General features: G+C 40.6%; 1 protein-coding gene across 1 annotated transcript in view; it reads right to left on the reverse strand.

Moving 5' to 3' along the window:
* Positions 1-9201: 9201 nt before the first annotated feature.
* SHC4 (SHC adaptor protein 4) overlaps positions 9202-15992 on the reverse strand; it is a 136634-nt gene continuing 129843 nt past the window's right edge. The window contains exons 11-12 of the mRNA XM_088839590.1: positions 12837-13090; positions 9202-11664 (exon numbers count right to left, since the gene is read on the reverse strand). Of these exons, the coding sequence (XP_088695716.1) occupies positions 11509-11664; positions 12837-13090 (410 nt within the window). The 3' untranslated portion in view covers positions 9202-11508. The remainder of the gene's footprint in view (positions 11665-12836; positions 13091-15992) is intronic.

Genomic DNA, 15992 nt, shown 5'->3' on the forward strand with positions numbered 1-15992 from the left:
GGCCTGGTGGGCGGGGCTATGCCGGCTCGGGGCGGGGCATAGAAGCGGAAGTCCCCGCCTTTTTCAAGCTAGATTGAGAAGTCCGCCCGCAGTTGCAAATACTACATGGCTGTTTAAAAGCGGGCGCCAGAGGTGGCGGGAAGTTCCTCCTGTGTACCTATTGGTGGGTTCCTGAGCCAATTACGGAAGTGTTGACTCTAGAACGGGCGGGCTTATCAGTTACTTAGAGACGCCCAAGCACCTGGCCTTCATTGGCGCGGAGGAACCGGTCTCGCCCCAACTCTTTGCCCCTCACTTCACCATCTGGTGCAGTGTCTCGCGCCCACTACGCTCCCGACGCCTGAATTCCAGTTCTCAGTTGCAACGCACAGAATCCCTCACTTTCCCCAACTTTAGAGATTTTCGCATTTTCCCGATGCTTTAAGGTGATGGGAGCCTGCTTCCCCATCACCTTAACAGCCTGAGTCTTCTTGCTTACTAGGTCCCGCCTTGTTAGAACGTGTTTCTTTACTGATGAAATGACATATTTTCCACGTTTATTTACTATCTGAATTTCCTTGAGTGTGAATGTTCTTGTCACTTAGATATTGCTGTTCAGTCGCCAAGTCATGTCCGACTCTGCAGCACGCCAGGTATCCCTGTTAACCTGTTCTTTATTTATTTAATTGGAGGCTAATTACTTTGCAATATTGTAGTGGTTTTGGCCATACATTAACATGAATCAGCCGTGGGTGTACATGTGTTCCCCATCCTGAACCCCCCTCCCACCTCCCTCCCCATCCCATCGCTCAGGGTCATCCCAGTGCACCAGCCCTGAACACCCTGTGTCATCTGTAAGGTCGGACCCTGGTGGCCTTCTTGGCTTCCCCTTCTCGGTGGCCAGCTTGGCTCCTTCTTCCCCTCTTCATCTCCCGCCTGAGGGAAAAAGTCCCGCCAAACCGCCGAGGAATCTCTGACGTAATAACCCTCTGCCGAGATCTACCCTCCTTCCTGACCTCCAGAGCCACCAATCCAGTCTCCCCACAACTAGCTGACCATTCACAATCTGCGTCTGGAGCTTTGCCTTATTTAGGCCTGTCCAGGTTATATGATGTCAGTTCCTGCCCCGAAGACATAAAAATCGTACTCTGCCTTTGTTCCGGGCAGAACTCCTCTTTGCCATTCTTGCGGTCAGTGGGTTCTGCCCGGGGAGCGCACTGCCAATAAAGCCTGTTACTTTCCCTTGGTGTCTGGGTTATTTCCTTACATCTTGAGACGCCCGTTTTTGCAACCTTACATCATCCATGGAACCTGGACTGGCAATCTATTCACATATGGTAATATACATGTTTCAATGCTATTCTCTCAAATCATCCCACCCTCGCCTTCTCCCAGAGTCCAAAGTCTGTTCTTTACATCAGTGTCTCTTTTGCTGTCTCGCATATAGGGTCATTGTTACCATCTATCTAAATTCCATATATGTGCGTTAATATTCTGTATTGGTGTTTTTCTTTCTGACTTCACTCTGTATAATATGCTCCAGTTTCATCCACCTCATTAGAACTGATTCAAATGTGTTCTTTTTAATAGCTGAGTAATATTCCACTGTGTGTATATACCACAGCTTTCTTATCCATTCGTCTGCCGATGGACATCTAGGTTGCTTCCATGTCCTAGCTATTGTAAACAGTGCTGCGATGAACATTAGGGTACACGTGTCTCTTTCAATTCTTAACTTGGTCTTTTAAGACCATGCAACCCAGCGTGCAGTAAAGCTGTCTACTATGTCTAACCTCCTGGGGTAAATGGTTCCAGTGAATTATCAAGGAGGGAGCTAGTAGCAACAGATTCATACATCCTTTGAACCCTTTCCCCTATATACTAGTATGGAGTAAAAGGACTGTTAAAGGTTGCTCATAACCTGACTAGCTGCCTCTTGCTACCTCTACCATCCCGCCCCTGGATGCCTATACTGACCCCTGTAACCCAAGCATAAGGGTCTGGCACATAATAGGTACTTAATCCATAGCAACCGGTGAGTGAAATCTCCGGCCAGGCTGCCTCTGATTCCCAGAGTGGTATTGTTTTGCTTCTTTCATCTCTACTGAGTTGCCCACTCCCCACCCACCAACTCAGTCTTCAAGACAGAGGAGTACCTCCTCTGAAGTCTTTCATGACACACGCTTCTCTTCCTCAGTAGAAATGATCTTTCTCCACTCTGCACCCAGTGTACATCTCTTACTATAATCTTTACTGTCTACTATAGTCAGTTGCTATGTGATTGTTCCACTAAGTCCAACAATATCTAAAGGCACTACTTTGCTTTGTGGCCGTGGTAGGCAATCAAATTTGATTAATAAGTGAATGAACAAATAAAATGAAGGCTTTTTGTTTCAGAAAAAGCAAATAAAAGGCATTCAGGTAAATGACAGCTGTCGAAATCTGAGCCAAGGTGTGTAAGAACTAGGCTTATGGGCTTTCCACGTCTCACCACAGTCCATCAGCAAGGTGCTTGTAATGTCCCAAATTAAGGGTTAAGATGAAATGTTACAGCAAGAATGCTAAGTGATCCCTATCCATAAATAGCTGTTTCTTAGATGGAAGGGGAAAAAAAGATTTTAAGGGAGAGGAAGCACATGAAGGGACAGTGTTTATTATCCCTTACACAGTGCTTTATGCATTGGTAACTTCTTTTACAAACACTAACTCATTTTTCCTCACAACAAACCTGGGGGGCTAGTACAGGTTTTGGATACCGTTTAACAGTAGAAGAAACTGACAAAAAAATAATTAAGTTACTTGTTCAAGGTTACACAGTTCACGTGAAACAGAGACAGAATTTGAATCCAACTCCTTTATCCCGAAATCCAGATCTCATCACTATATATAAAAGTGAAACTTAAGCACTTAAATCACAAAAGATGAAAAAGAATAAGTTAGAGTTCCTTGCCTCTAAAAATGGATTTGAGTGGAGTTATGGACATATGGACATAAGACGCTTACTCCTTGGAAGGAAAGTTATGACCAGCCTAGATAACATATTAAAAAGCAGAGACATTACTTTGCCAACAAAGGTCCGTCTAGTCAAGGCTGTGGTTTTTCCCGTGGTCATGTATGGATGTGAGAGTTGGACTGTGAAGAAAGCTGAGCGCCGAAGAATTGATGCTTTTGAACTGTGGTGCTGGAGAAGACTCTTAAGAGTCCCTTGGACTGCAAGGAGATCCAACCAGTCCATTCTAGAGGAGATCAATCCTGGGTGTTCATTGGAAGGACTGATGCTAAAGCTGAAACTCCAATACTTTGGCCACCTCATGCGACGAGTTGACTCACTGAAAAATACTCTGATGCTGGGAGGGATTGGGGGTAGGAGGAGACGGGGACGACAGAGAATGAGATGGCTGGATGGCATCACCGACTCTGTGGACATGAGTTTGAGTGAACTCCGGGAGTTGGTGATGGACAGGGAGGCCTGGTGTGCTGTGGTTCATGGGGTCGCAAAGAGTTGGACACGACTGAGTGACTGAACTGAACTGAACTGAACTGATGGACATATTCTGGGCTTCCCAGGTGGCACTAGTGGTAAAGAACCTGCCTGCCAATGCCAGAGTCATTAAGAGATGAAGGTTGGATCTCTGGGTCAGGAAGATCCCCTGAAGGAGGGCATGGCAACCCACTCCAGTGTACCTGCCTAGAAAACCCTATGGACAGAGGAGACTGGTGGGCTGTAGTCCAAAGGGTCACAAAGAGTCAGGCACGAATGAGGCTACTTAGCATGGACACGTGCATGGACATATTATAATCAACACTATTTTCCTGACTGTCTATCATGTTTACTTCCTGGTCTAGGTGCCTGAATAAATATAAAGTAAGAGGCATGACCCCAGCCCCCCTCCATACTCTGAGGTGCAAGATGGTTACAGTGATAAAAAGACCAGTGATGACACACAAAGAAGTAGTTTACTGCATGTAATATGAGTAGATAGTACTGACTCTGGGGAAAAGTAAGCATATAAGGAAGGATCTCTCAGGGAAAGTTCCTGGAATAAGAGGAAGAGTTAACAGGCAAGTTGATTAGCAAGAGTGGTTGCAATAGGAAGGGTCCAGTTCAGTTCAGTTCAGTTGCTCAGTCATGTCCAACTCTTTGCAACCCCATGAGCCGCAGCACGCCATGCCTCCCTGTCCATCACCAACTCCCGGTAGTCAGTAAAAATAAAAGATTCTTGTATTAAAAGGTAAGACTGGAGAAATAGGCAGAAATAAGATAGCCAAGCAAATTTGGAAAACTCAGCAGTGGCCACAGGACTGGAAAAGGTCAGTCTTCATTCCAATCCCAAAGAAAGGCAATGCCAAAGAATGCTCAAACTACCGCACAATTGCACTCATCTCACACGCTAGTAAAGTCATGCTCAAAATTCTCCAAGCCAGGCTTCAGCAATATGTGAACCGTGAACTCCCAGATGTTCAAGCAGGTTTTAGAAAAGAAAGAGGAACCAGAGATCAAATTGCCAACATCCACTGGATTATGGAGAAAGCAAGAGAGTTCCAGAAAAACATCTATTTCTGCTTCATTGACTATGCCAAGGCCTTTGACTGTGTGGATCACAATAAACTGTGGAACATTCTGAAAGAGATGGGAATACCAGACCACCTGACCTGCCTCTTGAGAAACCTGTATGCAGGTCAGGAAGCAACAGTCAGAACTGGACATGGAACAACAGTCTGGTTCCAAATAGGAAAAGGAGTGCATCAAGGCTGTATACTGTCACCTTGCTTATTTAACTTATATGCAGAGTACATCATGAGGAACGCTGGGCTGGAAGAAGCACAAGCTGGAATCAAGATTGCCGGGAGAAATATCAATAATCTCAGATATGCAGATGACACTACCCTTATGGCAGAAAGTGAAGAGGAACTCAAAAGCCTCTTGATGAAAGTGAAAGAGGAGAGTGAAAAGGTTGGCTTGAAGCTCAACATTCAGAAAACAAAGATCATGGCATCTGGTGCCATCACTTCATGGGACATAGATGGAAAATCAGTGGAAACAGTGTCAGACTTTATTTTTTTGAGCTCCAAAATCACTGCAGATGCTGATTGCAGCCATGAAATTAAAAGACATTTACTCCTTGGAAGGAAAGTTATGACCAACCTTGATAATATATTGAAAAGCAGAGACATTACTTTGCCAACAAAGGTCCGTCTAGTCAAGGCTATGGTTTTTCCCGTGGTCATGTATGGATGTGAGAGTTGGACTGTGAAGAAAGCTGATCGCCGAAGAATTGATGCTTTTGAACTGTGGTGTTGGAGAAGACTCTTGAGAGTCCCTTGTACCGCAAGGAGATCCAACCAGTCCATTCTAAGGGAGATCGATCCTGGGTATTCATTGGAAGGACTGATGCTAAAGCTGAAACTCCAATACTTTGGCCACCTCATGCGACGAGTTGACTCACTGGAAAAGACTCAGATGCTGGGAAAGGTTGGGGGTGGGAGGAGAAGGGGATGACAGAGAATGAGATGGCTGGATGGCATCACCGACTCTGTGGACATGAGTTTGAGTGAACTCTGGGAGTTGGTGATGGACAGGGAGGCCTGGCGTGCTGTGATTCATGGGGTCACGGAGAGTCGGACACGACTGAGCAACTGAACTGAACTGAAAGGGTGGAGAAATAGAAAAGGCATGCTACAGAGGTAAGGTATGGTAAGGCGCAAGGAATGCATTTTACATGTCCAGAGAAACATAAGCACACAGAGGCATTCTGGGGCAATAAAGACAAATGCAAAGAAAGAGGGAAAAAGTTCCAGGGGCCTTGAATGGTTCAAAGATTATTTATAGAATGTTGGATGTTTGGGGTCAAATGTTGGGTCAAATGCCTTGCATTTTGACACACCCGTGAGCTGGGAGGAACTATCTCTACCAAACTCCTTTACATTTCAAGGGGAAACGACTGTTGTGATGTGGTCTCTCAGATTCAGATCATTTAGGAAGGTGCAGCTAAGCCATCATTCCTTCCTGTTTCCTACCTTCTCTTTCGTGTCAGAGCTATCAGGTCATCCTGAGCACTGAACTTAAAGAAGATCCCAAGTTCAAGTTTCAGGTCTCCTACCTACTAGCTTTTGTACACTATTTAATCCTTCTGTGCCTCAAAGGTTTTATTTGAAAATAGAAGTGATAATATCTACTTTGCAGAATTGTAACAAGGGTGTAATAAGATCGTGTGAAAGAGCTTTTAAAATGTATAAACACTATTCAACAGTGTTATTTGAGGAATATCAGATTTTTATTTGTAGTATTATATATTCAAGAGTATTTTTTTAGCATCCATTAATCTTTCCTTATTAAGCAGCTTATCACAGAATCTACACCTGCCCTCAGCCACTATTACCTCCGCACCACTCCAAGACCTGGCCATACTTGACTGGGTCAAAGGTGAGCCCCAGACCCAAGTTGAGCTAATCATATTTCCTTCCCAGACATCAGAAATAAAACTCCATGAAACTGAGTCAAGTTTGTAACCCTACAGAAGAGAAGCAGATTTTTATTACACTTTCTGTATTTTAAGGGAAACATACCACTTCCATAGCTGTGTCATGTATATAGTGCAAACTCAGACTGACAACCATGAATTTCTGCCACTCAGAGCTATGGATCTGCCTGGTTCCTGCACTTTGTGAAGCCTGACAGTTCATCTTTTCCTTGGTTCTGTGATCATCTGAACCTTAAAATATCTTTTGACTTGAGCAAGCTTGGGTCATATAGAGTTTGAACAGTGTTCCCCCGAGTTTCATGCCCACTCAGAACTTGTAGATTAAAAAGAAGTACGAAAACAAGATTATAAAATTGGTGTTTTATATGCCTACATAACAAGTTCAATGGCTATTAACAAAATGCAACATACTGATACCATTTATAAGAAATTATAGGATTTATTAAAAATGTTAATGTATTTGAGCACTTAAATATTATTGTCCAGTAATGGAATACAAATGTACATATTTGATATTCTTCTATCTTAGGTCAGGTTCCCAGAAGTAAACTTTGGGATGAAAATTTGAGTGCAAATTATTTACTAAGGAAGGGCTTCCCAGAGAAAGTGGTTAGGGACTGAGGAAGCTGGACAGGAAAGGGGAAGAAGCCAGGCAGGGGTGCGCTTTTAGGAGTAGTGCTTGGCCCAGCCTGACCCCCTAGGGAGCTCTAGCATGTAATCAAGATGGGGTAATCGACTGAGTTTTTCTGCTTCTGCACCAGGGAAGGGAAGAAGCAGCCCACAGGCACTTCTGGCTCTGGGTAACTCAAAGCAGCTCGCCTAGCCTAAAGTTGTCCTTATAATGAACACAGTCACTTGTGCAGGCAGTTAGGAGCAAAACACACAGAAATGGCTCAACAGATCTGAGGGGTTCTGGACAGTCTATGTTTACCATTCTTTGATCTTATTGATGTGTCTCTGGAGAAGATATCAAACATTTACATTTGAGTAGGAAATGGAGGTGGTCTCATGCATCTCAGCCAAATGACCCCTCCCAGTCCTAGAATGATGGGACCTAGGACTACCAAAATGATCCAGCCACTATGTTCTATGGATTCAGTATGTTCAGTGAATTGGCCAAGGGTTAAAGTGGCAATCTTCCTACAATCTCTTGCCATATCTTTTACTCCCAAACTTTTTTTTTAACTTAAACTTTTTATTTTGATAAAATCATAGATTCATATGCAATTGTAAGAAATAATACAGGGAGATCGCCTATAAGCTTTCTCCAGCTTCCACCAATAATAGTATCTCACAAAACAGTAGTACAATAAGAGAGCCAAGATATCCACACTGTTGCAGTCAAGATTCAAAACAATTCCATCACACAAGGATCCCTCATGTTGCCTTTTCCAACTGTGCCCACTTCCCTCTCTCCTACTGACTCCATTTCTATACTGTTATAAAAACATTTCAAGAATGTTATGTAAATGTAACTCTATGGTACTTAACCTTTGGGGATTCGGTTTTTCTTGCTCTGCCTAAATCTCTGCAGATCATTTAAGTGGTTATGTGTATCAGTATCTCATTCCTTTTCACTATTGAGTATTGTTCCATGGATGACAGTTTGTATAATATTCATACATTAAAGGACCATCTGGGACTTTTCCAGTTGTAGGTCATTAAAAATAAAGCTACTATGAACATTCCTGTACAAATTTTTGTGGGACCATAAGTTTTTATTTCTGTATGACCAATACCGTGGAATACAATTTATTGGGTTGAATGCAAGTTCCACGTTTAGTTTTTTAATAAACTACTAAACTGCTTTCCAAAGTGGCTGTACTATGTTACATTCTCACCAAGAATGCACACGTGATCTACTTTCTTTTCATCCTAGCCAACACGGTGTTGTCATTATTTTTCATTTACTCATTTTGTTATGTGTGTAGTAAGATCTCATTGTGATTTTAATTTGCATTTCCCTACTAGCTAAGGTGCATCTGGAAGTTCTAAATTCACATACTGCTGAAGCCTAGCTTTTAGCATAACATTGCTAGCATGTGAAATGAGCCCAACTGAAATAAGGCAACTTCACATGCTTCTTGTCATCTGTGTATCTTCAGTGAAATGTCTATGCATTTTTTTTGCCCATTTTCTAATTAGAATTTTTACTGTTGACTTTTTTGAGTTTTTTTTTAAGTATTCTAGATATGTGGTTTGCAAATATTTCCTCCCAGTCCATAGCTTGTCCTTTATCCTCTTAACAGAGCTTTCACAGGGCAAAAATTTGTACTTTTGATGAAGTACAACGTAACAGTTTTCCCTTTAATGGATAGTGTCTAAGGAGTTATATCCTGAAGATTTTCCTCTGTGTTTTTTCCTAAAAGTTAACACAGTTTTACATGTTACATTTAAGTCCATAATCCATACGAGTTAATCCACAATCTATAATCCACACTTACATAAAGTGTGAGGTTCTTTCTTACGCCTACAGATGTACCGTTGCTCCAGCATCATTTGCTGAAAGGCTATCCTTTGCCCAGAGAGTATAATGCCCCTTAGCCTCCTCCCAGTGGAGTCCCCAGGGCTGGTTAAAAGCCCCTCCTCTGTAGGCCACAGCTCCTAAAAAGCAGCCCTTGTACAGGACTCTCTCTCCAGATTCTGTTACTGCTCCCTCCCCTTACTCCTCCACTGGCTGAAGAGCACTGCCTCCTCCCTTGTGGTTTCCCATACTCTGCCCAGACCTTTGTAAATAGTCCCTTTATTAAACTTTTCTCCAGTTACCCAATTTAAGTGAGCCATCTGTTTCCTGTCAGGTCCCTGACACATTCTACAAACAATAAATTTTCCAAATCCCAAACATCAGACATATTCTGTCAATTGTCATTAAGCAATAATCATTTATTTGTTTGAAAAATTGTTTACAGATATTTATATGCAAATGGATTTCTGCTTTAAGACAGATGAAGATAAGAATGTGACATTAAAATAGCATGCAATCAAACTTTTGTTGTTTCATTTTTCTTTTAACTGTGCCTATTGCTGTAAGTACAGTATTTGCCCATTTAACTACTTATACCATGACAGTCAAATACTGCTCATCTATGTGTACTGCTCACATCAGTCATACTCTTGGCATCTAATAGCATCAAGAACTCTTTCCTGCCACTCAACCCAGTTATCACTCTGCTCAACCAGAATGAGACCACAACCCTGTTAAGGTAATTAGATCACCCATAAATTTCACTGATTTATACCCATGCTGATCCCCTTTACGAGGACAAATAATCAAGAATTATAATGTATGCAAAATTGAGGAAAAATACATTATTTTCTAGTTGTATAAAAGAAAACAACATATCGAAGAAGCCAAGGACAGTGTAAGTAAAATAAAAGGATAAACCTTCACATAATTAGAGTTCAGTGTGCTTGATTTCTCATGATTTCTATCCAAAAGAAGTTTCTCATATTTTATTTAAAATTTAGCAAATATTTCACAATTGAAAGATTTATCTACATAGCCAAAGTGAAGTGGAATTAAGGCAATTGTCCAGATAACTCATGATAAAAAAAATTCTAAAGTAATGGCCATCTCTATATGCAAAACTGTTTTCTGCTACTCAAAATAACCAAATCTACTTCTACCACCACTACTTACATTTTTCCAAAGTTCCAATGTTTTTAACTGAAAGACTGCAGATCTCTGCTATCTGGATGGTGAACTCAGTGAGTACAGACACAGACTAAAGGAAAAGAACTGGTTTCCAGATTAATTATACAGATTGGTTATCAACATTAACCCCCAATAAAGGGAAAATTTGCTTTTTATAAACTCATATTACGGTAGGGCTAAAATGGACCTCTGCATTTACCTAGTCCAGCTCCCTCATTTTATAGACAAGGAATCTGGAGTCTAGACAGATTCAGCAACTTGCTCAAGGTCATACTGAGACCAAGTCCAGCACTTTAACCTACACAATGGTTCATTACCTCATCAGTTTACCATGTGTGCCAACATGTGGCAAACCTTTCAACTTTTTCATTCAGTGTTTTCTCCCTGGTACATTTTGTCCGGTCATATCTAGAAAAGGTGCTAAGGATACATGTAGATGAGGGACTATGAGTCAGTCACCGCCAATGAAGGGGATATTTCCCATACTTTAAAATAAATTCAGTACTTTAAATAAGAATAAAACCAATATGGAGACTGACCATGAAGAACTAGCTTGTCATTTTTTTAAATCCATGCACTCATAAGCTCTTTTTGGGAGTCGGGGGAGTGAGGGGGAGAGGGAAGGAGGGAGAAATGCAATGAAACCAGAAATGACTGATACATTTGGCTTCTTTAGCTTGTCATATGTTACATGCAAACAGTCCAAATAGCAAAGATTGAGAAATACTAGGCCAAAGAAGCTAGGCTCCAACCTTTTAACTAGCAAATGGGACAGGCCAATGAAACAGACCAGTGCTTTCAGTGGCCTTTCATTTGATTCCACTGGCATAGACACAGTCCAAATTCAATGTCAAATTTATTTTAACACTGCAGTGAAAGTGCTGCTAAATAGAAAATAAAACCAGTAACTATTAAGCAAATTGCTTCTTATTTTTACAACACGGAAAAACTCTTTTGGCAAATGGTTCTATAGTTAAAGAATATGAAGACATTTGGAACTTATTTCCCCAATATGAAAATGTCCCCAAATTATCAAGTTGAAAGGCACGTACCACTGCTCCAGCAGTTCATTCAAGTTGTCTTTAGCATGTAAAATTAATTGTGCTTTTAGCTTGTTATCAACACAATATGGCCTTACAAAGTGACATCCGTGCTTATGTGTAATTTCTTTTCAAATGGACACATCCTCTTCCCCTTTTCTGATTTTCACTCTCTGAAGATCAATTTTTGTTAGTTCTTTGTTTCATAAAGGACCTAGTCCATGATGGTCTCAGAAAGATACACTTCACAGTTTGCGTTCTACTGTACCTAGAAACCAAATTTGAATTATCTTTGTGTCCTAATACAAAATGAACTTTCCTGAAGCATCAGTGTGATGGTACTTCCAAATGGTCATTTGTTGGAATGCAAAAGTCCTGGATTATTATCTTTTCTCACTGGTTGTTTAAGGCTTACTTCACTTCCAGAAGAGATGATTGGCAAACTATTATCCATGTGATATCTGATAAGGTGGCCAACATTATCAAATACATGATCCTTGGTCCTCACCTTGAAAAGGAAATAAAAATGTATTTAGGCAAAATCATAACAGTTCTTCTGAAAGGGATAAACAACCACAGGGTAAAAACAGACATATCCTTGAATGAGATAATTGGCTGATCAAAGAAAAGGTACTTTTCAATTCTGTATACTTTAGTAAACTATTTCCTCATTCCCAATTATCTTTTTAAAGAAACTGTCATTCCCAGTTAGGAAAATGGTAAACACTTGTCACCTAATCCAAATTTGCAACCAACTTCTTTGCCATGTTACTTTCTGATACATTCTATCATGTCCCTATTCCTATAAATATTTGCAGCATAAAAGTATGACCACCTCTGTTATCTTTGGGTTAGCATGGCATATCTTTATCCATCCTTTCACTTTCAGCCTATATGTGTCCTTAAATCTAAAGTGAGTCTCCTATAAATAGCATACATAAAGTTGGATCTTATCTATTCAGCTATCCATCCAGCTATTCTGCATCTTTTGTTTGGCAAGTTTAATCCATGTATGTTTAAAGTAATTGTTTATAGAGAAGGACTTACTATTTTGCTCATTTTTCTTGCCCTGGCTCATTTCTGTCTACAGGCACCCTCTGCTCTAGCCATACCCCTTTTGGTTTAATATTATTCTACTGCTCTGTTTGCTCCTGTGATTCCTTCCCTATGCTCCAAATGTCCACCTTTAAAATGTCTGGCCTCCTTCAAGGTTCATTGTACATGTCAGACCCTGCAAAAAAGCCTTTTCAGTCAGCCTCAACCAGAGCACCCCTTCTGTCCTGAGAAACACCATAATGCTTTGGCCAAACCATTCTTATGCAATTCACCCTTAATTATTTAAGCATCTGTTTTATGAAATTACAAGCTCCCTGAAAGTAAAGTCTCTGTGTGATACTCAGCAAGTTAACTGTGAATCCCTGTACTTCTATGCAGTAGTCATTTAATTCACTGAATTGCATTAAGAAGGGCAGAAAGAGGCTGCCCTTTTAAGTGATCCTCTAGGGTGACTCCCACTCAAACTCCTCCACTAGCCTCTATTTACCACTTCCTGCTCCAGCTGGAGGGTTCAAGACAAGTAAACCCTTAACCTTAAACTCTCTTCAGTATCAGGTTTTAGACCTATCATTCAAGGTAACCTGAGTCACAAGACTGGGAAACTGTAGTGTGGGTCAATGATACCTTGCCTTCAGGATCCACCAGGAGAAGGTGTTTTGCCTGGCCTCCCTGGAGCCCACTCAGCACATACTGGCCAGGAGATGTTGCACTCTCTCGAACTAAAAAGTCCCCATCCTTCACCAAAAGGCTCTCTGCCGCTTTCCTGCTCAGCTTGCCATGGTAGCATTCTTCATTCCACAGCTGCTGCTTAATGTGAGGCAAAGAATGTGAGCTGGCAGGCTGGGCCGTGGCACCTGGCTGAACAGTTTCTGGTGCCTCTGAAGTCAAAAAACAGAGATACCACCAAGTTACCTCCTCATCTATTCTTTCATTCAGTCATTCATTCATTCAGAAAATACAACTTGAGGCCCTACTGTGTGCCAGGTACTTTTTAAATTGTGCTATTTCTAGAACAATTGGGGTTTTTGTTTCCAGACTTATAATGGGCTCTAATTTAATGGTAGATCCAAACATTGCCTTTGGCTTCTGTTACAGGGAAAGGCTTGCCCAGGTGCAGGAGTTTTCCTTTCAAATGAGAAATGGAACTGACCCATGAGAACTGCTTTCATAAGTGCAGAGAGAGGCTCTTTATGTCCCAAGGGCTGTAGGTTAGGGAGAAAGAGGTTTATGCTGTACCTGGATTATAGATAACTTCTAAAACATTCCCAGATGCTTTGAAAATGCCTACAGTAACTTGGGCTATTCCCACTTTTAGCATCTAGCTTTTTCTTTTAACCCAAACTACCAATGTGTTTCTGAGATGCTTCTGTCCAAAAACTTTAAAGCTATGCTAAAGCTCACAGCATTCCTATTAAATGACCACTCTGCTGTTTTTGTAATTCACCTGCCTGGACGAAGCAGAATTGATCAAGTAGAAGAAGGTAAAACATCAGGGAGGTATGGCCTGAGGCAAGGCCCCATGGTTCTACAGGATAAATGCTATCCAAAGTTGAGAGCCCTGGAGATTAAGAAGGTACATTCAGGTAGCCCGTATAGTATTATTGGTACTCACAGTAATAACAACTATTACATAGTTCCCATTTATTGAGTAGATACTGCTCAATGCTTTACATATATTATCCTCAAAATCAGACAGGAAGGAAATGGATCTTTAAAAAGATTAAATGACTTACCCAAAGTCACACCGCTAATATGTTGTAGATCTGGGATTTGAAATGAGATCTATCATCAGAGCCCAGGTTCTTAATCACCACACTAAGACCCTTGGTTTAGGTGAGAAAATCTTTTCATTTTCAAAACTGGTCCAACCACTCTACAAAGGTCCCTAAGTAGATAGCAAGGCCATCAGGATGATATACATCTCCAGAAGCAATAACACAAAATTTTTAGATCTGAATCCAGAAAAAAAAATTGTCTGTTTAGTTTTTTGGCCACACTGCACAGGATGTGGGATCTTAGTTCCCTGACCATAATCAAACCCATGCCCCCTGCAGTGGAAGGGCAGAGTCCTAACCACTGGACTTCAGGGGATTCCCAAAAGTTGTATGTTTAGTATAGTAAATTTACTAGGAAAATAACCACAGAAATCAGATTTTTTCTTTTTAAGTGCAAAGGATCTTTTGCATAGAAGCCAGATTTCTCTTTATAAATGCAAAGAAATGTTTATATGCCCTTAGCCAAGGGTCTCACAAATGAGAAATCCTCTTGACTTTAAGTTTTACAAGTTACACAAGACAAGTGCCCTGTGGACACAATCCAGTCTCCTGTTAATACAGTATAGGTTTTCCCCTATTTAAGAACAACTCTCTGTATATCACAATTTCAACACAGTATTCACAAATATATATTTTTGAAAATGTCTTTAGTCTGTATCTAATGGCTAAAGATATTCTTCTCTACAATCAGGCTTGATCTATTGTTAGCAGAAAAAAGGCTGAAGGAATGTGTCCAGATTTGATGAATAATATTCGTAGTTGGCCTTGCTGCTGCTAAATCACTTCAGTCGTGTCCGACTCTGTGTGATCCCATAGACGGCAGCCCACCCCCCCTTAGCATTGCCTGTTTTCAGGCATAATAGAGAACTTCTGATGAGTAGCTATGTGTTTGTTTGTATAAGCAAGAGATAGTGTTATGTGAGTGTGAGGGAGATGCATACACGGTGTGTTTAGGCACACAAATCTTAGTGCATGATGGCTTTCGTTTATTCTGAGATTGTGGACTGCTCTCGGACAAGGACAAAACAAAAGAAAAACAGACATTATATCATCTTGAAAAGAGGCAATAGCTCATGGGTCAGCCTGAGGATATGGACATTATTTTCCTAACATAGTTTCCCAAATTATTACAATTTCAATCATCCAAACATTTGTTAAAAATATAACTTTTCTAAAAGTTATAAAAGAAAAAGGATAAAAGTGATACCACTCAAATACAAAGGATCATAAAAGACTACTCTAAACAATTATATGCCAACAAATTGGATAACTTGGAAAAAAATGGATAGATTCCTAAAAACATACAACCCATCAAGCCTGAATCATGAAGAAATAAAAAATTTGAACAGAGGAATTACTAGCAAGAAAATTGAACGACTAATCAAAACCATCCAACAAAAGAAGTCCACAACCAGATGGCTTCACTAGTGAATTCTGCCAAACATTTAAAGAGTAATTAATCTCAATTTTTCTCAATCCCATCCAAAAAATAGGAGGGGACATTTCCAAACTCATTTTACAAGGCCAGCATTACCCTTAATACCAAAACCAAACAAGGACACCACCAGAACAGAAAATTACAGGCCGATATCACTGATGAATATAGATGTAAGAATCCTCAATGAAATACTAACACACCAAAATCAACAATAAATTAAAACAATCAAGTGGGATTTATTTCAGGTATAAAGAGAGTTAAAAATCCACAAATCAAAGTGACACGCCACATTAACAAAATGAAAGATAAAAACCATATGATCACCTCAACAGACGCAGAAAAGGCATTTGACAAAATTCAATATCCATTCTGATAAAAAAAACTCTCAACAAAGTCAGCATAGAGGCATACATACACATAGTACATCAACAACATAGTAAAGGCCATATATGATCATAGCTAATATCATACTTAATGGTAAAAAGCTCAAAGCTTTTCCTATAAGATCAGAATAAGGATGCCCGTTCTCACTACTTTTATTCAACATAGCATTGGACGTCCTAACTA

The sequence above is a fragment of the Moschus berezovskii genome, chromosome 9, assembly GCF_049115385.1.
Source record: "Moschus berezovskii isolate FMDL1 chromosome 9, NW_MosBer_1.0, whole genome shotgun sequence".
Classification (NCBI taxonomy): domain Eukaryota; kingdom Metazoa; phylum Chordata; class Mammalia; order Artiodactyla; family Moschidae; genus Moschus; species Moschus berezovskii.